The 23,028-nt window shown below is 37.8% G+C and overlaps 1 protein-coding gene across 2 annotated transcripts in view; it reads right to left on the bottom strand.

Moving 5' to 3' along the window:
* Nucleotides 1-23,028, bottom strand: part of LOC140165900 (prolyl 4-hydroxylase subunit alpha-1-like) — a 52,427-nt gene that overhangs the window by 8,925 nt on the left and 20,474 nt on the right. The window contains exons 6-11 of one of the 2 annotated variants that reach the window (XM_072189244.1): nt 21,155-21,188; nt 20,597-20,661; nt 19,742-19,906; nt 16,030-16,212; nt 4,606-4,659; nt 2,809-2,862 (exon numbers count right to left, since the gene is read on the bottom strand). In XM_072189244.1, the coding sequence (XP_072045345.1) occupies nt 2,809-2,862; nt 4,606-4,659; nt 16,030-16,212; nt 19,742-19,906; nt 20,597-20,661; nt 21,155-21,188 (555 nt within the window). The remainder of the gene's footprint in view (nt 1-2,808; nt 2,863-4,605; nt 4,660-16,029; nt 16,213-19,741; nt 19,907-20,596; nt 20,662-21,154; nt 21,189-23,028) is intronic. The other variant, XM_072189245.1, reaches the window with a different exon arrangement.

Below are 23,028 nucleotides of genomic sequence, written 5' to 3'. Positions count from 1 at the left end.
GTACTTGCTCTGTTTCAATTACTTATTCTTTTCACAATATCTGAATTTTCAACCAGGTACAAGCTTGAATAACGGGGGACTATACAAATCCTGCCATCTATCCAAACTCCTGTGTTATTCCAATGCACATTTTGCTTCACCGGGCAGCCCTGGCTTGGTCGTATTTGGAAGGTTGGTGTCACGAAACCGTAATAGGTACAAATTTAGTACTTTCTGTCAATCAAGTATGGTTTATTCTCTACATGTCAATCTTTAAATAATTAGCATAGTCCTTATAATAACGGGGGACCGCCTTGATGAGTAAATGACAGCAAACCAGTGAAAAATACCCCAAAACTCTGTCAGTGGAGCTCTGCTCGTACATGTCAATAGCATCATTATCGATTAGTCGACCGTAGCGGACAATGCGATCATTGGATTAATATTATCACGTGGTAATAAATTTGCATTGGACAGTAGATTACTATAATGGTTTAGTACTGCATATATCGGTTTAATCTTCACTAAGCGGGTTTATGGCTGGAAAGGTCACGGTGAATTTGCCGTGGACATAACTGCACTATGGTACACAAGAACATTCTGGATCAGATACAAAGAACTTTGTTAACCAGATAATGTGTATGGCTGCGCCTCACTCATTATTTACATTTTTACTGCCTCGGACACATTATTTGGGTGTAAAGGATAATGCTGTACCCTTTATTTCTTTATTTCTATTACCCCTATTGCCTATTTGTCAGAAACGTGATCTCTAATTTGTTAAAACACATCACATGAGAGCCCTGAATAAGGTCAATAGCCGTAGCACATTCTACGCAAAACGTTACAACTGGTTACGTTACGCGTACAATAATTCCGCGATACGAGCTGTCACTTATTACGTGTGGATACTCCGGGGTAGATACGCGTAAGCTCTTTACCGTGATGTAAACGACTCTCAATATTAATTGGGGAAAAGGTAAGGGACGCACCATTAAACTTAAAGGGAGGACCGAATTTATTTTTTCGCCGCCGGAGGCGGCAAGTTTTTAATTTTTTTTTAATTTTATGCATTTATACACAGGTGGGGAAAGTTGATGTTTTTTAGTGTTGGTGGGGAATGGGGTTTTTTTTGCTCATGTAGTGGTGGAATTTTTTTTTTCAAAACTTCCTAACCACCCCTTGAAGTCTAATGGTGCGTCCCTAATATTTCTCTTTAATTTTTGCGTCAAAATAATAGAAATAAAGGTTACTGCCTTACAACCAAATAATGTGTCGTCGTCAGTAAAAACGTTTAAATAATTGGTTTGGCCTTGGTCTTACCAATTATTTTTAAAAATGGTGTTTACATTTGAGGTATAAGGTCATTATAACAGGGAATTTCCTGTATACATAACCAAATACCTACAAAGGCTTCATTTCCTACAGATTACATGATACAGAGATGCGATTGATACTTATGCATTGACATTATAATGTTGTCTATGGAGTATACCAATATTTTGAATTCAAGGTCATCTAGGGGTCAAATAGGGTTGATTACTAAAAATATTGTTGCATGTTAAGTGCAGTGATCATCAGAATGATGCCAATAGGGCTCTAGCATTAGGTGCATATTGGGTTATAATTTGTCCAATTTGAACGAAAATTAGTATATGTAATCCTGATATGATTTAAAATATGATGGAAGTCATGTCAAGGTCACAAGATGTCAACCAAAGGTCAAAAGGGGTTAAATTGCTTGTCCAAGTTTGTCCAACATACTGCAGTTACTGTCCGTTTTCCTATACACAATACACAGTGCTCTCACCATTGACGTGTGACCTCAACAAATGATGTATGTTGGGAGAATGGACACTTGCCTAGTTAACATCACTGTGTGAAAAATAACCAGCCAATATTTTATTTATTCTCCAAAACTTCTAGCAAATATATTTCTCTAACATGACCTAAAATTACAGCTAGGTTAGATGTTCAGAAATGGTCGCACTTTTGTAAAATATGAGTGAGGGCAAGGCATAGCTAGCCAACTCCCCGTGTTAATTGAATGGAGATTTGACCGAAAATATTGGTATCGGACCGCTCACTTCTGAAGGATGCCAAAAAAAAAACGGTAAAAGCTACATTTAAATTATTCTAAATAGGTTCTAGAAAATAAAGTTTTGTAACATGTCCTAAATGTTTAGCTAATTTAGATGTTTGGAGAGGGTCGCACTTTTGTGTTTTAGGAAGGATATGTAAACGACAGATAACACCAAAAAAATATGAAGAAATTATTTCCAAACTGTGTTAAGTCAACAATCATTATGTTGCTCATTTTGAAGAATGCTGGTTAACAAAAAGCAGGTCTTTGTGTCATTTCGTGAACAATGGTACACATACCATTGTTTCCTTTCGTTTCCTTTATAATCGGTTACCCAACTGAAGCTGTAATACCAGCTTTATTGCGATGTCGCACATTGAAAACAGACACTTGTACACAACCAGAGAAGATCTGATTTAATCAGTTGAGCTGCTTCAATGAGTGTTATCTTGGTTTAATAGCTTTTAATGGGGTTTAAGTCCTGCAAAGGTCGAGATGAATTCTACTGTAGACATGACTGCATCATGATTAATTACGTGATGTTGATCTGATTCAAAATATGATGAAGATCATCAGAGGTCAAGTAAAGGTCAAATTCATTATTTGTTATTAAACTTCACGATGTTGACAATTTTGCCCATAGTAATTTCGAGGTCATCAGAGGTCATTTTAAGGTCACGGCTGGTCTTTGTGGTCTTATAAGGCCGCAACGTATCTAAGTTTGAGTTTGTGATTTATATACTTACGTAGAATAAAACAGTTGCTATACGTTTTCCCTGAGTATCTTCCACTATTCCTTCCTGTTTACGTTGTTAAAATAAAGTATAAAGAAAACTTTTATTTCCGTAAGGGGCTGTGCTATAATTATGAACTCCGGGGGAGGGTAAAATTGAGGGGGGGGCAAGAAATTGTTGGCGAGCCGAAAGGGGTCAAGTGATTTTGGCACCAATTCTTGGGGCGCTTTTTAAATAAAACGCTCTAAAAAGGCTTAGGAAAACAGTACAGAAACGCTACACATGGTAAATTCTGAAGGGGTAAAACATGTTTTTAACGGCGATACAATAACGTGTATTCAGCCTCATTTGATTTTAGAACAATTTACAACAATTGATTGTTTTTCAGTGCTTTCCGAATTATTTTAAAAAAAAACAGTATTTCTGAAGATTAAGGACTACTACATGCATATATCATGACTTTATTTTCAAAATGATAATTTTTCGTGGCCTGGTTTCGTGGCGAACGTAACGCCGTAAAAAATCAATTTCAAAGTGGCCGTGGGTATGCAAAGTACCTTTGTATCAAAAAGGCACATCGTAATGTCATTTTTATACGGCCGATCTCACATGCATTTCAATGAACAACGTAAACGAATGAACTCATTATTATGATCATAATAATAGTTGGACTTTCCTTCGTATGTTCTTTATCCTTGACAGTCTTTAACATATGTGACTGAACACTACGAATCAGCCGTAAACTCGGCCCCGGTCATTTTATTTTATTTCGTGTTTAGAAAATCTATATCATAAGCTTTAAAATAGTATATCATTTGACTTCAAACGATAACCAGAAGCGGGGTTATGGTATGTTGAACTCTGCTCCATCAACAAAATGGTACCATTTTCGGTTCTATATGTGTCTCTTTTTCCACTTTGCTGGTAATAAAGTCATAATTGGCGGTCATTTCAAATCATCCCCGAGTCAACGAGGTACAGGAATGTCCTCTCATTATTATTGTTGGTTATACATACCCAGCCAAAATACAATGCAATTGTAACGCACCACTTGAACAGGATTTAGCCAAAGCAAACAACGACTAGACCTATATAATGATTTTATATGTAGAAGATTATTATCCTCTTCAGCAATAGGATTATTGATTGGTTTAAACGCTGTCAAATGAGAAACATGTCGCGCCTAATTGAGACACCTATGAATACGACTTGCGGCACATTTTGCACTGTATCTCAGAATACAATTTGCCGAGTTTACGGTTCATTCGTAGTGTCCACTCACATATTGTAAAATTGACACATTTTGTGCATTTTCAACGATGTCTCCACATTCATTACGTGCAACACTGGCTAGATACGCAACCTCGCTTCGATATAGACGAATCCAATTTCACGCATTCCTATACCTCAATGGCTGCCAAAGTTGGGTCCCCGTCGGCTCAATCTCATCTAAAATGTGAAATAATGCGGCCTTGGAGGGTATTTTAAACTGCATTCTATCACCCGTGTTACACGTAGACAAAAGAATGATGACAGTTTACAACACAAAAGAATCTAACATCGATTTTAAGCGACTTTTTGGTGTTGCGGGGACCCAAAAATGGCCGACCAAATCCTGACCATGACTTGGCTCGTTGGATTCGTCTATAGGAAAGTGGTTTGAATATTAATAGATCGCTGGGTTTATAAATCGCAATATCTCTACTTAGTTTGCTGGATGGAAAACTTAAGGTGGGTTAGTTGGTACGCTCCTTAGGCCTAATGAGGCATATCTAAAATCTCCAGAAGTACCACAATTGTTTCACTTACTGTATAATCGTCCCTATGGTATTTATAAAACCCGCCAAGGCCGTAATTCGCTACCTGTCATGGCAAAGAAATGCAAAATACAAAAGATTTAAAAAAAAAAAAAGATAACAACCATAACAAAATAAAAAGTACTAACAAACAAGTACGGATCGCCAATCTATACACCCTGTCTCTAAAAAAACTGTGCAGGTGAAAAGCGCCCTCTGTGGCAATTAGAAAATACCGTTGTGACATAATATTTACATCAACGTCAAGGGCGCAGTCTTAGCTCTCAAACGTTGTTTGTTCTGTTCAAATTGCTTGATCTTGCTTAATCTCGAGATATGTTTAGTTAACAACGAAAGGGTAAAATCACAATTGTGCCACTTTTACTAGGGAAGAGGTACATGTAAATCAAAGACAGCTGATGTTGATGCGTCTAATGCACTCCTTCCTTCCTTTCGGGGCTCGTGCATTAGACGCATCAACATCAGCGCGTGTGCATTATTTTGTCTTATTTCTCTCCTAACAAGTAATACGCGTTCATTAACCTGTAAGTGTGCAATATTTGTTTGTCTTTTAACATGTCTTTGAGTGACAAAGAGAACAGTATTTACCATGATAAAATCATTGACATGCACATGTATTTAATTTTACAGCAGAATGTGAAATATTTATTTATCTTTTAATCTGTTTTAAGTGGAAAAAGAGAATCATTATACCTGTATCATGATAAAACAGTAAAAACAATTTTGTATTATTGTGTAATTGATGCATTCTTTTTATTTCACGAAGGAACTCTTGATAAACTTGATGATATCATTGATTTACATGTACAGCCCTCTTCCCTACTAAAAGTGGCACAATTGTGATTTTACCATTTCGTTGTTATAGTGCACAGCACTATGTTGAAGAAAGGGTAAGTCGTGCGATTTCTTTGTTAAAAGCAATTTCTCAATTGATTTCATTACATTAAAAGGTAAAGATTGAAATAAAACATGTTTCCATTTTTTTAAAGACCGTTTAGTCCCTAAAATCCAAGATGGCCGTCGTGATTGAAAATGTGCCATATTTTACTCATAAATTGCGCTTTAGTAGGGTACAAAATGGAAGTCCCATTCTCGGGTTGAGTACAAGAAGTTTTTTTGTAGATTTGAGGATGCTGAATAAAATAAGAGGGGTCTGCACCATCGAAAAGTGTAGGGAACTCTTGGTAGAGGGCGTTTTTCAAAATGGCCGCCAAAATCCCTTAACATCACCATAACTTGGTCAGAGAAGCACCCAGCAGGACAATTCTGATGTCTATACCCATGTTTTCAGGGTCAAGGAATCCAATAGAGTCATTTACAACAGCCTAGGACCTATCATTCCAAGATGGCTGCCAAAATTTCAAAATGGCCGCCAGTGAAAATTACTGATTTGGCTATATCTCGGGTGCAGAAAGTCCTAGAAGTATGATGCTGGTGTCTATATATACACATGTTTACAGGGTCTAGAAATCCATTGAAATAATCTAAAACAGCACAAGACCTTAAATCCCAAGATGGCCACCAAAATTTAAAAACAACCACCATTAAAATGCAGAATTTTGCCTATATCTTATCTTATCAGTGGTTTATACGGCCTTATCCTTACCTGGGGCTAAGATACCTTAACCTTAGCATAACGCAGTCTAAACCCCAGATAAGGTATCTAAACCCCAGATAAGGCGTCGTAACCCCAAATTAAGGGACATAGACCCCAGATAAAGCAGTCCAGCCCCCAAATAAGGTGCCTTAACCTTAAATAAGGAACATAAACCACAGATAAGGCTTCTAAACCCCACGTAAGGTGTCTTAACTCTAGATAAGGATCGTTAACCCCAGATAAGGGTCGTAAACCCCAGATAATTGCACCTAAACCCCAGATAGGGCTCCTTAACCCCAGATAAGAGACGTAAACCCCAGATAAGAGACGTAACCCCCAGATAAGGCATTTTAAACCCCAGATAAGGCGCCTTAACACCAGATAAGGAAATTAAACACCAGATATAAAAAAAAAAAGGCATCTAAATCCCAGATAAGGTGCCTTAACTTCTGATGAGGGACGTAAACCTATGATAACACAGTCTAAACCCCAGATAAGGCATTTAAACCCCATATAAGGAGCCTTAGCCCCAAATAAGGGATGTAAACCATAGATAAAGCAGTCTAAATCCCAGATCCATTCTTTAGGCATCTAAACCCAGATACGGCGCCTTAACCCCAGCTAATGGACGTAAACCCCAGATAAGGCAGTCTAAACTCCAGATAAGGCGTCTAAAACCCAGATGTAAATATAGGATAATGCAGTCTAAACCCCAAATAAGCTGCCTTAACCCCTGATAAGGGATGTTAACTGGGGATAACAGTCTACACCCCGGATAAGGCATCTAAACCCCAGATAAGGCGCCGTAACCCCAGATAAGGGACGTTTAAGCTCCAGATAAGGCAGTTTAAAAACCCCAAATAAAGCACCTTAAACCCTATATAAGGAACACAAACCCCATATAAGGCAGTCTAAATCCCAGATAAGGCATCTATCTAAACCAAGATAAGGCACCTTAACCCCTGCAGATAAGTGACCTGAATCTAGGATAATGCAGTCTAAACCCCAGATAAGGTGCCCTAACCCCAGATAAGGGACGTGGATCTAGGATAATGCAGTCTAAACCCCAGATAAGGAGCCCTAACCCCAGATAAGGGATGTGAATCTAGGATAACGCAGTCTAAACCCATTACACTGTTGTCAATGGGAAAATGGCTGATTTCGGGTGAAATTTTCTCAAATTCAGAACTCTCACAGTTAATATAGTTATACACCACCAATATCAGGTGAAACTAGATGATTTAGATTCCAAATGATCAAAAACTCAACATAGGTTGAAATGAGACTTTTCTTGTTTAAATGCACTGAACTGCAAACAAAATGACATTGCGCCCTCGAAGCTGAAAGTTACAATTAATAAGATAGGGCGAATATATGCTAAAAAGTGCCATATAATGAGAAAAATATGCTATTTCGAAGCATCAAAACCCAAAATGTACTTTTTTGGCTATATAACTTGGTCAATTACAGTGATTTTAAACAGTCTTTTCAGATACCACGCGAACAAATAGTTCATCATTTCCATGCATCGCCCAGGCCTATTAGTGGTGTATAACCATGCACTAGTGCCACGAGTAGGTACTGTCTCTGATTTGCCGTCCATCTTGGACCCGGCAAGGGGTCTGGTTATGTAAAACATTGTGCTTTTGGTTCAAAAACATAATTATACACTTGGAAACGTGATCATAAAAACAAACTCATGCATTTATATACATTTAAGCAGTATATAAGCAGCCATATTGGTCGCCATATTGAATAGTAATCATAATGCTAGAATATTAAATATATCTTTGAGTGCCTGACACAATGCTAGTTCCAGTGTTTGAAATTTACATTTTTAACATATTTTGAGATCGATATATAGCTTTTTTTGCATGTGTCAGTCAGTTTTATAGGATTTTGGCGGCCATCTTGGATTTTACCAGTTACCCCCAAATATTAAATCTTTCTTTGAGCATCTGACACAAGGCTACATAGTTCCAGTATTTGAAATTTACATTTTAGCATATTTTAAGAGTGATATATAGCTTTTTTTGCATGTGTCAGTCAGTTTTATAGGATTTTGGCGGCCATCTTTGGATTTTACCACTTCCCATCAAAATAAAAAAATGGAAACATCTTTTTTCCCATTATTTACCCCCACAAGAGACCAAATCAAGTGAAATTTTGCTTTTAACACCGAAATCACACGACTCGACATAGTGCTGAGCACTATTAACTAAATATATCTATGAGGGCGCTGATCTCGACCTGCAGCATACTGTATCGCTCCGGAATATTTTCAAAATATTATTATGTTTGTACCATTTTATACATATAAGGAACTTATGAGCCTTTTGTAAGTACTTCGTGCTATTATTAAGGAACTTTAAATTCATTCTGCTGAAATATTTTCGTCGTATTATGGACTTATGTATCTTCATGTTTCATCGTAATTGAGTTGTATAAGCTATCGTTATTGCCTGTACATTGAATTCTGCTCCGTACTCATCATGATAGCATTTGTAAACTGTTTATAACTTCATTATATAACTTGTACTATTTGCTGCAATGAGACCTTTCCTATTTCAATCAGCGCCTATTCGTTCTGCATGGAAAGGTGTGATAAACAACCATTATATGAACAATTCATCAATGATACTTTCACAATTGATTTTTCCTGCTCGTGGATGTAGAGGTGGTACACACAAGAAAAGATCTATAGCCACTACAAGAACAAACAGAATCCCAAAATGCATTGCACCAAAAACGGTATATGGCGTTAATAAACAGAATCTTGTCCAAGTTCCGCGATGCATTGATCAGAAAACCAATAATGCACCAGGAATTCGATTTGCGACATGGAACGCTAGATCCATCAAGGCTAAAAACAAATCAACATCATTATGTGACTATATTATTTCAAATCAGCTTGATATTTTAGCAGTTACAGAGACTTGGTTGACTGGTAGTGATAAAGACAATCGCGCAATTGCTGATATTAAAAATACATTGCCAAATTATGAACTCCATCATATCCACCGTCAACATCGAATCGGTGGAGGCGTAGGCGTTATTGTCCGAGATGGATTAAAAGTCAGTTTTAATACAACCAGTGATTTCAAGTCTTGTGAATATATGGACATGCGTATCTCATCTGGTTCTACTGCATTCCAACTTGTACTCATTTACCGACCACAAACAGACACGAAAAACAAAAATACATCTTCTTTGTTTTTTGAAGAATTTTCGACGCTCCTCGAGTCCCTGTGTGTTACAAGTTCTGATCACCTACTGTTGACTGGTGATTTTAACTTTCACGTAGATGTCATCGATGATCGTGAAGCATTGCGTTTTCTGGACATACTGGAGACTAACAACTTACAGCAGCATGTCCATGAACCTACGCACATCAATGGTCACACTCTGGATCTACTGATTACCAGAAAAGATGACAACTTGGTTAGATCCGTGAATGTTTATAGCGGTTTACCATCTGACCACTTCGCCGTCAAGTGCATTGTCAACATAACTCGTCCTGGACTCAGTAGAAAGCGCATTAAATGTCGCCCTCTCCGCAAAATTAACGACACAAAGTTCCGGCAGGATATTCAATTGTCTCTGGACTCTATTGATTCAGACAGTGATCTTGATGTATTGGTCAATGGATATCACGACAATCTGTCTGAGATCCTTGACAAGCACGCGTTAGAAAAGGAACGAAATGTTGTGCTGCGCCCACACGCACCTTGGTATACAGAATCACTCAGATTGGCCAAGCAGGAGAGAAGGCGTCGAGAGCGGAAGTGGTTAAAATCTGGACTAACAGTCGACAAAGAGTTATTTAAGGAACAGTGTGAAGAATACAAAGAACTTCTTACTAAGTCCAAGACTGAATTGCATAGCAATGAGGTCGCAGATGCCAACCAGCGTGACCTTTTTCGCGTGATTGATAAACTTACTTCTCCAAAAGCTTCACGCACTCTTCCGGAACACGAGAGCCCAGAAGACTTAGCTAACTTGTTTGCAACGTTCTTCAGCGACAAAATAAAGAACCTGCAGAACCGACTAAACACCTCCACTCTGCCATCAATACCTGTGCAAGCTAACAGGACGTGTATTGCATCTTTTGGTGAATTCGCTGAGGTCTCAGAGGATGAAGTTCTGAAAGCAATAAGATCTGCTTCAATTACATCCTGCCCTTTGGATCCACTACCAGTTAGCACCTTCAAATCGTGCCTTGGTGAGCTACTTCCTCTCATAACTAAGACAGTCAATGAGTCGTTGACATCTGGAAAGTTTCCTACGTCACTGAAACACGCACGTATCATTCCGCTGTTGAAGAAACCAAATCTGGACATCAATAATTTCTCCAACTATCGTCCGATATCAAACCTTGCTTTTCTGGGAAAGGTCATTGAGAGGTTTGCTGTGCAACAACTGCAAACGTATCTTAGTGAAAACAAACTCTATGCGTCAACACAGTCTGCATATAGACCGTTTCATAGTGTGGAGACAGCCATTGTCAAGGTACAAAATGACATCTTGGCTGCCCTAGACAAACGAAAGGAAGCGCTCTTGGTGCTGCTTGACTTCAGCGCAGCTTTTGATCTTATAGACTACAAGCATCTGCTTGATCGGCTTGCTACACGTTACGGCGTAAAAGATAGAGCACTGCAATGGTTTGCTTCATACCTCACCGGAAGAACGCAATCTGTTGTCGTACAGGAAGTATCATCTGACCCTGTTGCCTTAGAATGTGGTGTTCCGCAGGGATCAGTTGCGGGTCCATTGGCTTTCACCCTGTTTAGTGCTCCGCTACAGGATATCATTGAATCTCATGGCATCGGCTCTGTTATCTACGCCGATGACACGCAATTATTCCTGACGTTTAAGCCTGAAAATCGCATGCAAGCCATCACGAGAATCGAGGCTTGTATCTCTGATATACGATCGTGGTGCCAATTGAATAGGTTAGTCTTGAATGATAGTAAGACTGAGCTAATTTACTGCTCTTCTAAGTTCAGCAAATCATCTTGGGAGCCGTCAATACAGATCGGGGATGCTACGATTCTCCCTTCGCCTTGTGCCAGGAATCTTGGCGTCATCATGGATTCAACTCTTTGTATGAGAGATCATGTAACCAATGTGTGCAAAGGAGCTCTTACTGGTATAAGAAAGATTGGGCAAATACGTAGCTATCTTACAGAGGATGCCACCGTGAAGTTAGTCCACGCTTTTGTGACATCAAGGCTGGATTCATGCAATTCGCTTTTGTTTGGATTACCGGATCGCGACATACACAAAGTACAGATGGTACAGAATACAGCGGCTCGGTTAGTTCTTCGCGTTTCGCGACGTGAGCATATTACACCTTCGCTCAAAAAGCTCCATTGGCTGCCAATTCAACAAAGATCTACTTATAAGATCTTACTTCTCGCATACAAAGCCCTGAATGGTATGGCACCTGAATTTATTTCAAATCTTGTTCAGTTGTATACACCTACCAGAGTTCTAAGATCTTCATCGGAGTATCGCTTGATTCTGCCATCTTCAGCAACTAAATTCTACGGTGACAGATCATTTGCCTATGCAGCGGCTAGTTTGTGGAACAATCTTCCAATCCATGTTCGACGAGCATCCTCTCTCAGCATCTTTAAATCATATCTGAAAACGCACCTCTTCATTCAGCACTTCGGCCAAGATGTGTAAATGTGTTCATATTTGCCTGCCATGCCAATTTGTTGTTGTATATTTTATGTTGGAATTATATAGGGTGATGTTCTGGAACCTCTCCCCTCAGTCTTTTCATGGCTGTTTTTTATATATGTTTCATCGAGATGAAAATTATTTTCGCAGTGCAATATATTATTTAACGTGTGAGTGTTATGCTTTGATGCTATAAATATTTGACTGCAGGGTGATGTTCTGGAACCTCTCCCCTCAGTTCTGAGCTCATTTATCATGTTATACATCTTACATTCGCGTATTCGCTGTGCCGGTCACTCTGTATTTGTATGTTATTTCGCAATATTGTTTTTGGCTGTAGGGTGATGTTCTGGAACCTCTCCCCTCAGCCTTGTGTAGTGTGCACATATGTTTTCGTCAGAATGCTGCAATATGATCAGGTTGCCATACCATCTCCACGGTGCAATTTTTGCTCATATATTTTGTTGTATGAAATATATTGACTGCAGGGTGAAGTTCTGGAACCTCTCCCCTCAGTCAGGGCTCTCATTGTTATCTGATCTTCTATCATTTGAAATTGTCACAACAATATCATTGACTTTGTATATGAACAGTATTTTTCGTGTATTAATGTTGTCAATTATTTTTTTGCTGTGTGGAACCTTTCAGATTTAATTTGTAATTTTATGATCATGAACACCGTAACAGGGAATTTGCTGTTCTTTGAAAATTTCGTTGTTCTTGCTCACAAATGGTTCCTGTGTTTTTAAATTTCTTGATGTTATTTATTGATGCCATTTGTTTTATTTAAAAAAAAAAAAAAATAGTAGGTAATATCCGCTTAGATTAATTTTGTGCAATCCCGTGCTGCATTGGTGTGTCGTTTATGTTTTGTTTTGTTTTTGCTCACTTTTGTGATCCATTAAAGATCACACGCGACACACTGTGCGGCATGGACCTAAATATTTGTTTTGTATTTTCATTGCTGTATATTTCACATGTTAATCTGTCCTTATTTTGCTCGCCACTGATGTGGACTTTTCACATGTTTCTTTATATAACTGTGCAATATACATCAACTTTTTACCTCAGTCATTTTTATAAAGCTGGCTTGTATTCTAATTATGTATATTACAGGGTGAGTCAAAAAAAGTGCAATAGAGAAAAGAATCCATTTTTATTTAAGAACCGAGTTGAACATTTTAGGTTTTAAAACATTTTATATATGGTATATCCATCAGTGACCTTGTGTGAAAAAAGTAAGGAATTAGCATTTACCGTTTTGTTTTGATGACACATTTTATATCGCTACCCAATTTTAATGTTTGTCCAAGAGACATCTAAAATTTGAATGTCAGCCCTCTCTGTGCTAGGTAGATTTGGAACAACTTCCATTTTCTTAACCTCATTGGCATTAAAATAAAATGGAGCACCAAAAGTGTTACTGCCCTTGGTCTTGTTTAAGGAGAAGAAACATTATCTGTTGTTATTTTCATTTTACCTTTACTTTAAAGACTTTAAACATGTTTATTCTCTATGAAACAGATACAAATTTGTAGGCGTGTTTTTCAAATGTCAAAATGAAATGCGCGCAAATTGAAGTGGAGTAAATTTCAAAATATCCAAAAAGTTGGAAATTTAAACAAAACTGGTGTTATCCAGTGAAAGTTGAAGGACATATGTTAGAAAGTTTGTTTGAACAAAAAAATTAAAATAACGCAAAAACAACCTTATTTAAGTTAAAGTCAGTTTCAGATCTGGTGTCTTTACCGTGCACTGTGTGCTCTCATTCAAAATACATGGTACCTCGTGGACAAATAACGAAATTGGGTATCGCAGCAAAAGGACTCATAAAAATTAAACGGTAGTCGTGATTAACTTCATATTTTCACAGAAGGTGGCCATTGAGTGTAGCATTTATAGAATATTTCAATATTAGGAAAGTTCGACTTGGTTCTTACATAAATATTGATTCTTTGCTCTATTGCAGTTTTTTTGACTCACCCTGTAGATATTGCTGCCATGTGTTTATGCTCTTATGTTGTTTTGTGTTTCTGTGGTAAAGCGCTATGAAAACCAGTTTTTACTATTTTTGCATGCAAGTAATTAATTTTAATGATTCAGTTGATTTTGTTGTTTTTTTCGTATAGGTTAAATTTGTGAATTTCCTCTGTCAAAGCCTACGATGCGTATTCCACGTTTGCTGTTTTGTTCTTTTGTGCTTTAAAGCACTCCATTTCTGTGCAATATGCATTGTATATGCTTTTCCAATTTCTTGCCTCTTGCACTGGTGCCTATTTCACATTTCCATTTTTTGCTGATTCTGCGTGTGCCTTCTTTTGATTTGCTCCTTGTGTGAAATATGCATCTTGTGTTCTTTTGGCTTTGATTTTGCATGTTTATTGTTGTATATTTCACATGCTACTGTCCCCCCTTTGCTCGCCCCTGACGTAACTGTGCAATATACATCAGCTTTTTTTTTTGTTTATTTTAAAATGTTAGTTCGTATCTTTTAAATTCTGTATATTTAAATATTGTTGCCATGTGTTTATGCTTTTATGTATGCTTTGTAAAGCGCATTGAGATTTGTTGTAATGCGCTATATAAGAATAAATTATTATTATTATTATTATTATTATATCTCGAGACTAAAACAAGCAAATTGAACTGAACAAACGGCATTTGAGAGCTAAGATTACGCCCTTGACGTTGGGATAAGCTTCATGTCACAATGGTATTTTCTATATAATTGCCAAAGAGGGCGCTTTTTAGTTGCACAATTTTTTTTGAGACAGGTTGTATCTTATTATGAAGAATGGTGTGATATTTGGCGACTTACGGGCAAGGATAAGGGGAGACACATTCATTTTTGGTACCAATCATGTATAAAAAATGTCTTTTTGTAAGGTCAGGTGGCTCTGAAATGAGCCGTTCATTCTTTGGTTTGAAAACCTTTTTCTGTATATTTTATAGACAAATAGCGGCTTTAAAAGCGCTGACATTATTATGGTTAAACATGACATTGTGGACACCTTTTAGCCTTATAACTAGTCTAAACTCTAAAGTATATAAAAGACTTGACGAATTCATTTGTGACATGAGGGGGGGGGGGTAAATAAATCTAATTTGTTTTCAGTCAAATAGTTTCTTAATTATTCATGGAATCTAATTTCGGTAACAAAACACCATTTGTATCATCGCCAGCAGGCCCGTACGCAGGATTTTTTGTGGGAGGGGGTGCTGATTTTGAAAAAGTGGACCTTTTTCCGGGGGGGCAAATTCGTGAAAATGGATTCACAAAATTTAACCATTTTGACCAAAAAGCGTAAAAACCTGATATATTTGTGATATTTTGGGATTTATCGAATACTGATTTATCGATCGATAGCGTTCACTTGCTACAGTCCCGTTTTTGCTGATAGAGTTATAAAATTGCTTCTTTTACACGTTTTCAATATTTCGAAAAATTAGGAGAATGTCTTCAAAACGAAAGGTCAAACTTTTCATATGATGGACGGGTTTCCCTCCCAGCTACATACACTCTAAGAACATATCATCAGATTTATAAAGTTTACTTTGAGGACTGTTAAATATCAAAAATAAAAAAACATATACATTTTTAATAATTTTCCATAAAATTTGTATTATATCGCGAATTTAAAAAAAACCCAAAGATATCACAAGGACATTCCTCGTATTCAAAATGCAATTCGATTTGTCTGATATACTTTCAGGTCCCACAAAAAATACGTAAAAACGTCACTATCCGAGATCTAAAGGGTAGACAAGGTATTGTTGGTCGAAACAGCAAAAAAAATCAATTTTCGTTATCTAGATCAATATATAATTGAAAAATAACACTTGATGTTTTGTAAAAGTTCATTCTACAAATCATATACTTTGAAAACTTGCTTGATTTATTGTTGTTAAAGAGTTATGTACGTTTAACAAAAGTGTTGTTGTTTCAGCCTTCTTTGCAACATATAACTCAAGAAACACAGGACCTATAAAAGTATAATTATCTGTGATATTGGAATTCTTCTACACACTCGCTATGAAATGATCAATGCAATTTTTGCCAAAGCTCACTACCATTCGCAAGATGCTGTGAACAACCAACAGTGAAAATAGTTGCTAACCTTAAAGGCTTACCTGAAAGGGTTCGGTATGTCTTTGATCTGTCGATAATCCAGTGTAGTCTTGAACACGGGGTAGCACACTTTGTAGTCCCAGCTCGTCATTAATATTGGGTAACCATGCGTTACTGCTGATACGGGTTTTAGAATCAATGGTTGTAGTACTGCCCGCAAATTTCCTAATTTGTGCACGTCTTAACTATAATAAACATAACAATGGTCACTTTTTGTCTGTATCTGTTAATTTTTTTAGTTTATTCTGGGTTGTTTGGTGGGCGAGATGGCCGAGCGGTTAAGGCGGTTAAGAGGTGAGAATTCTCTTCCTCTCCCAAAATGTTCCTATAAGGTCAGAAATCTTGCAATTGTGCTCAGTTACTTTACAGAATAAAAGTGTAGAATTTCTTCTTACCCCATACACTGCTTAGCACGTGCAGATATAGGTAGTGTATGTGCGACGCACACCGACATCGCCTGGTTAATAATTACATTGTACAGCAGAGACACTCAAATCAACACCCGGGATCGATACACGTGAATGTGCTATGCACGATTTGACATTCAGACGGTAAATCTTTGAATACCGGGGTAGAAAATGATAAATATCTCCTGTGATGTGCCCTGAGTAATTTAATTTAATAAAAGCTGAAGGTATGTCATGAGATGGGATTGTACGTGCAAGATAATGGTGTGGAAAGTCATTTGGGAGTCCCCCCCCACAAACAAAAAAAAAAACCAACAAATTATTGTAAACAAAGTCAGATCTATGTTTGGAACTTGGAAATCCCCAGTTCAGCATTATTGCACCATAGAGAAAAAAACACCCAGGAAGTGATGTAATGAGAAAGGTTAATGTGTATAATTAATCTTGGGAAATCCCAAGCTTGCATCATCTGGTTTATTAATGATGGGTATTTGCATGAAGAATTCTGGCTACGTACTAAATAGATCAAGAGTGTTTATATTTGATTATTGTGTATGAGCATTTGTTGTAATATATTGTATCAATCATAACGTGCTTTCAATTAAAGACTTAGATTTTGTTATCTTAATCAAATAGTGTATTTGTGAGTTCGGGTAAAAGGTGATTTTGGCCTTGAGTCAAGTACGACTCGTAACACTCCCGTAATTTTTTTTATTCTAAAGAAGCCATATTTTGATGCTTGCCCTTGAATATATGTGTTGAAAGGATATGATAGTCGTTAGCTTGCGTATTGAGAAAGAACCGTGCGTATTGAGCTAAAAAACTGACAAAATTCTGATTTTATATGCGCCGAACTATAGCGCAGCGTAGGCCACACGTGGAGGCAGTCTAAAAGCAGATGACCTCATGGCGTATACCATGCTCACTAACATCTACAGAGGTCAGTGACCAGGCTATTGCCAATAGCTATAGTCGGATGTCCCGCGGCCCATTATGCGTCTCAAAACTATTAAGCGGGTCGGAACAAAATGGCCATGCGTGGCTGTGGATTCAACCTACCATGGCGATTTCTGCCGTGAAGATATCATGGCGATGACACTGTGCGACGCCTCGTGGTTCGGAAGTCACAAGCCGTTGGTCCCGTGTACAGGACACCTTTGTTCCATAACCATTAAGGTATAGGAAATTTTTTGTTTTGCTATAGCCCCCGAATGAAATGTATTTAATTATGTTTGTATTCACTCAGGTAGCATTGTGTGTGAATTTTACATCCGAACTAAGTGCTATTCTTTTTTTTAAATAAAATAAATGTCGGTGATTTAACGTGCGCTACACCTAAGTACCAACATACTTCAACACTTATTCCGCTGCCATTAGGATATATCAGAATCATTTACGCTTCCACAAGTGCGCAACTGATGCGCAGGTACTCTCAGCTGACTTAGATTGTGATTACCCCCAGCAGCTCCCCATTTTACACCTGGGTGAAACGAAGCAATTTGGAATTAAGCCGTCGGGCCCAAGGACGCAACACACTGGTCGCGGTGGGACTCGAACCCACAACCTTTCAATTATGAAGCTCGTGCCCTAACCATTGGACCATCGTGCTTCCCAGTGCTGCCCTTTTTTAGTGTCTAAAATGGCCCAAAATGAGGGTGTTTCAATATTGCCGTTCATTTCTAATCGTCACCCCCATAGAAGGCTCATACAAATGTAATAGCACTTAGTTCGGATGTAAAATTCACACAAAATGCTTTTGTAGTGATTACAAAGATAATAAAATACTTTTCATTCGGGGGCTATGTGGAATATGTTTTAATGTATTCCTTGTACAATGACATTTCACAATAAAATGTCCATTGGAAACAAAGGTGAAGAAGAGTCAAACCCTGTGCACGTTAAGTGTCAGAGCTATTCGAAAAGAGAAGGGGGACCCCGGTATCTTCAATCAATCCTAGGTTGCAGGATCTTGCATAGGTAAACTGTGCACGTTAAGCCCGTGTGACAATACTAAAAATTGAGGTATGCGCGTATATAGGAAGAAGTATTCGACGACTAACGAAGATGTTGACAGTAGAGATTACCGCAAAGGTGAAACTTTAGGTTTCGACGGCATATACATGATATACAATAATGTGCAATAATTATGTGTACCCCCGGGGTGGTGAATTCTCAAAGTGGTCTGCCAAAACCCGCCCCCCCCCCCCCCTTTTTGGCCGTGCCAAAAAACCTTTGCCCCCCCCCCCCTTTACACACAAAGATTTTTGAGAACCCGAATTTATAACCTTAAATTGTCTTACCATATAATGCGAGCGCAGGTCGCACACGCACAAACATTACATTTCTGGGATCCGTGGGGCCAGACGAATAACTGGGGTCATGTGGGTGGGTCTTTTTGAGGGCCACGGTCTCAAAATACTGCTTGGCAGGCAACAGATATGAGTTCTGCATACACAAATTAACAAAATAAGCTGGTTGCCAACTTTTACGCAAATTTTGCTGGTTGGAACACAATTTTTCAAATATAGAACCAGTCTATTTCGAAAAATAAACATTCACCAAAAAAGGTTACAGTCAAATATTTCAACAGCAATAGCTACCCGGAAAGATTGGACTTTTAAGAATAAGAATAAGTCACCCTGAATAAGTTGTCAGCATAAAAGTCACAAGGAGACCACAATATATCAGCAAAAACTGGATTCAAGTGTTTCGACAAAACAATAATTTGTATTTGTCCGGTAAAATTGAACCTGAGAAAGCTAAAATAATAAATCGCAAAAATCGCAAAAACAAAATACGCAAAAATCGCAAAACTGTGGACAACACCTTGGCATGCGCAGACAAAAGTGTGACTAGTGAGCTAGACCTTCGCATGCGCATCATGATATGCGCTGACAAATTAGAATATAATCCTCGTATAATTAATTAATAATATATATAATGAGCAGACAATATGGCAGGTAAATTGCACAATAGAAGAGAAAAAACTAGGTCTCTCTCTCTCTCTCTCTCTTTCATTGTGCAAGACGTGCCATAGACGATGCCGTAATAGACGATGTGCAAGATGTGTTAAAGACAATGCCGTCTTTTCAGGAAGCTAAAAGTCAACGAATCGTGTTTTCAGGAAGGAAGCTAAAAGTCAACGAATCTCGACATGAAATTCCGGAAGAAAGACAAGAAAAAAATCCCCGCAGATTTGATCGCGGCTTGCTTCATCGTGGCCATGAGTGATTATTCTCAATGATATGGCCTTAAGATAATTATAAATTGCTATCATTTTATTTATCTATTTATTAATCACAATTACCTGGGGTTTCGCCTTTGCAATAAGTAAATTGGTCTCTTTGTCAGTCAGGGCGTCGTGAAATAAAACCACGCGTGGTTCATGAGACACAAGTTCTTCCTTTGCAGGTCTGATGAAGAGACGTGGCTTGTTGTAATGATTGTAACGGCAGAACAGATTCGTAGCATGCTATGTATTGTTGTGTAAAGTGATATAAAAAAAGTTTCTTTATAGTTAGGAAATTTACCCACTATTAAAATCTAGCGACTAATTGTGTACGTTTACTAAATAATCGCATGCGGGGGATAGTAATTTTGACACCTCAATCACTACCCTACGACACTCCTGAGAAAAGATATGAATGTTTAAGTGACACGAGGTCGAAAAATAAAAATTACGAAAAGGCCTATTCAAGTTTTCAGTATAAAAGAACACAAAAAACAACAGACATGCAGATAACATTATTTGTTTACTTGCTGAACACATTTCAGGCATCATACTGCCGCTTCTCTTTCTTTACCAGTCATTCAGTATTTTGTGTGTCCGCCGTTGGCTTTCCTTACAGCAGCCACGAGGCGTCTCATCAAGAGATGTTTAAAAACATATCTTTTCTCAGCAGTGTCGTAGGGTAGTGATTGAGGTGTCAAAATGTGCAGGACTATCCCCCGCAAGACAAAATGAACGCGTTTAATAGCACTGCGCGATGTACGCAGAGTGTTCGCCCGTGCATTAGAGACAATCAATGCATGTTTTGGATTTTTCTAACGCTTGTTCTGATTGGTTCTCGCTATTAATGAGTGTATGAATAGAGAATGTTTGCTTCTCTGTCGGACTGGCTAAGGTAAAATCACATAATAAAATGATTAACAATAATATTACCTTTACACCAATATCTTCACCGCGACACAGTGCCTCATAATTCTTGCAAGTCAAGACTTCAGGATCTAAAGTGAACAACAATAATAACAGCAACAACAACAACAATAACAACTAAAATTAAACCAACAGTAGCAATAAAACATGTTGAAGTTTCCCCGGAAAAAGGAAATTTATGACTGATTGAAAAGTAAAATCCTTTTCAGTGAAAGTAAGTTTTTGAATGAGTTTTGCATATTCCTGCATTGCTAATCATTCATATATGTGACCATCCAGCACAACTGAGCCCTGAAGTCGCCAATCATCATTTTTGGGATATTCAACCAAAATATTCTGCTTAAAATTGCTTTAAAATGATGTATATCATGTCTATACTACTTGACATTTAAGTAGTGAAAAATCAATAAAACAGTCAATAAATCCTTTGTTTCCTATTGTTTATTGTTAAGTTCAATGGAGCATATCTCAATAGTGGCACTGGCGACATCCGGATTGTGGTGGATGGTCACATATCTTCTAGATGTTTGAAATTTGAAAGATTTGAAAATACAATATTTTTACCTAGTTTCAAAACTTCTTCTTCTTCCTTCTTCTGCTGTGAATCAAAAGTAAGAGAAATAATAACCACCATGATTATTTATAGGTTAATAAATGCGTATCACTTGTTGGGAGTGAAATTTTACAAAATAATGCACGCATACTGAGATGTTGATGCGTCTAATGCACGAGCCCTGAAGGGGGGAGTGCATTATACGCATCAACATCTCAGTACAAGTGATACACATTTATTAACCTATTTCATACACGAGAAAAAAATACTGTGATTTTTGCTATTTTATAACAATATTGTCACTAACATGTTGGAAAATGCAAGTAAAATATAAATGTATCCACCCGCAAGAAGTGAACGCGTCCGAAAGCACTGCGAGTAATACCAGGGCTATGACACTCAACTCATTTGCATAGCAAAATGACCCGTCTCCTCTGCAGCCAATTTAGTTCCGCTCCATCGAAATCAAGCTGGTCACGGAGGAGACTACCCTCCTTTGTGTTTGTTCATTTGTGTATGGAGAGCCCTTCGTGGAGTCCGTAATGACTTAGGCTACGCTCTCAGCTAGAGTCCGACGCTGCATTGCACTAGAAATACCTTTTCTGTGAAATCGCTATAGAGCCAACCGGGAACACGTATTCGTTTTGAAAATATAGCATTAAAATTAGTATCACCCTTGTGGCCCCGTGCAGTGGAAACCTTAATTCTTTCATACATTGAAAGCAAATTGAATCCGAAATGCCCCAATTGAGCCACTCTGGGAAAGGATAGATGAATAGGATGGAGGGGAGGGGATTAAACATGGGGGGGGGGCTAGAGAGCAAATGATAATGGGTTTAGTCCTGATGAAATATAAAATGAAAAAATGAAAATTAAAAAACACGGATCTACCTGTGCACCTATAAAAAGGGCACAGCAATTTGTCTCAAATATGAATGAATTTTAAGAAACATACGGGAAATGATGAACATTGACCTGACGCCATGATAGTAGGATCTATTAGTCGTTTTATATACAATGTATATACCGTATTGTCATAATACCAATATTTGTCATTATATATAATGAGTAATATTTAGCAACGTAAATGTGCAGTTCATATGCACAAACGAATACTGATCTTTATGATATTCAGGTTCTTGTACATCGCATATAACATGTCACATAGGAGGTCATACGTGTTGACCTTCATCTATTGTATTTGTTCATCTGTGTATGGAGAGGATTAACGCCATTAAACGCCATTAAAACTCCATCAGTATTAGGGCGTAGTTCAGTGAACTCACCGTATTGCTATTCCAAGTACTTTGATAATACAGATAATATGTACTAATGGGTCGAGACGATTGCATTGAAAACCTAATAAATTATTCATAACAGTTACGTAATCAATCGATAGTGCGGACACTTTTCATTTGCAAACCACCAAAATTCGTGATCTTTAAGCGTTGGAAAAGAAACCGCGTGAATAGAGTGCCCTCTCAAGAAAATCTTCTCTCTGGTAATACCCGGAGTACTACCCGTGCAATTACGCCTATACACTATTAATGCACGGCTAGTAATTTACCAACGTTTGCCCTGATTGGTTCTCACTATCTAGTATCTAGGAGTGTATCATTATGCAGTTACTGTCCGTTTTTCATATTCAGTGCACACACAGCGCTCCAATTGACGATTGACCTTTAGCTCACTCACTGTACTTTAGGTATAAGCAATAGACTAGTTAGTGGGCTGGAGGGAAAACCCTTCACCCAATAATAGCCATAGAGGCTCACATGTGAATTATAATCTGCATCCTTAACATACTACAATTTGAAGTAAAAAATGTCACGGAAAAGCTGTTGTCGAGCTGTTTTTCCGAAATATCGTATGGAGGTGCGCGAAG

Source organism: Amphiura filiformis, chromosome 12 (assembly GCF_039555335.1).
Source record: "Amphiura filiformis chromosome 12, Afil_fr2py, whole genome shotgun sequence".
Taxonomy (NCBI): domain Eukaryota; kingdom Metazoa; phylum Echinodermata; class Ophiuroidea; order Amphilepidida; family Amphiuridae; genus Amphiura; species Amphiura filiformis.
Note: the sequence above shows the minus strand (reverse complement) of the source record. Positions and strands in the feature narration are given on the sequence as shown.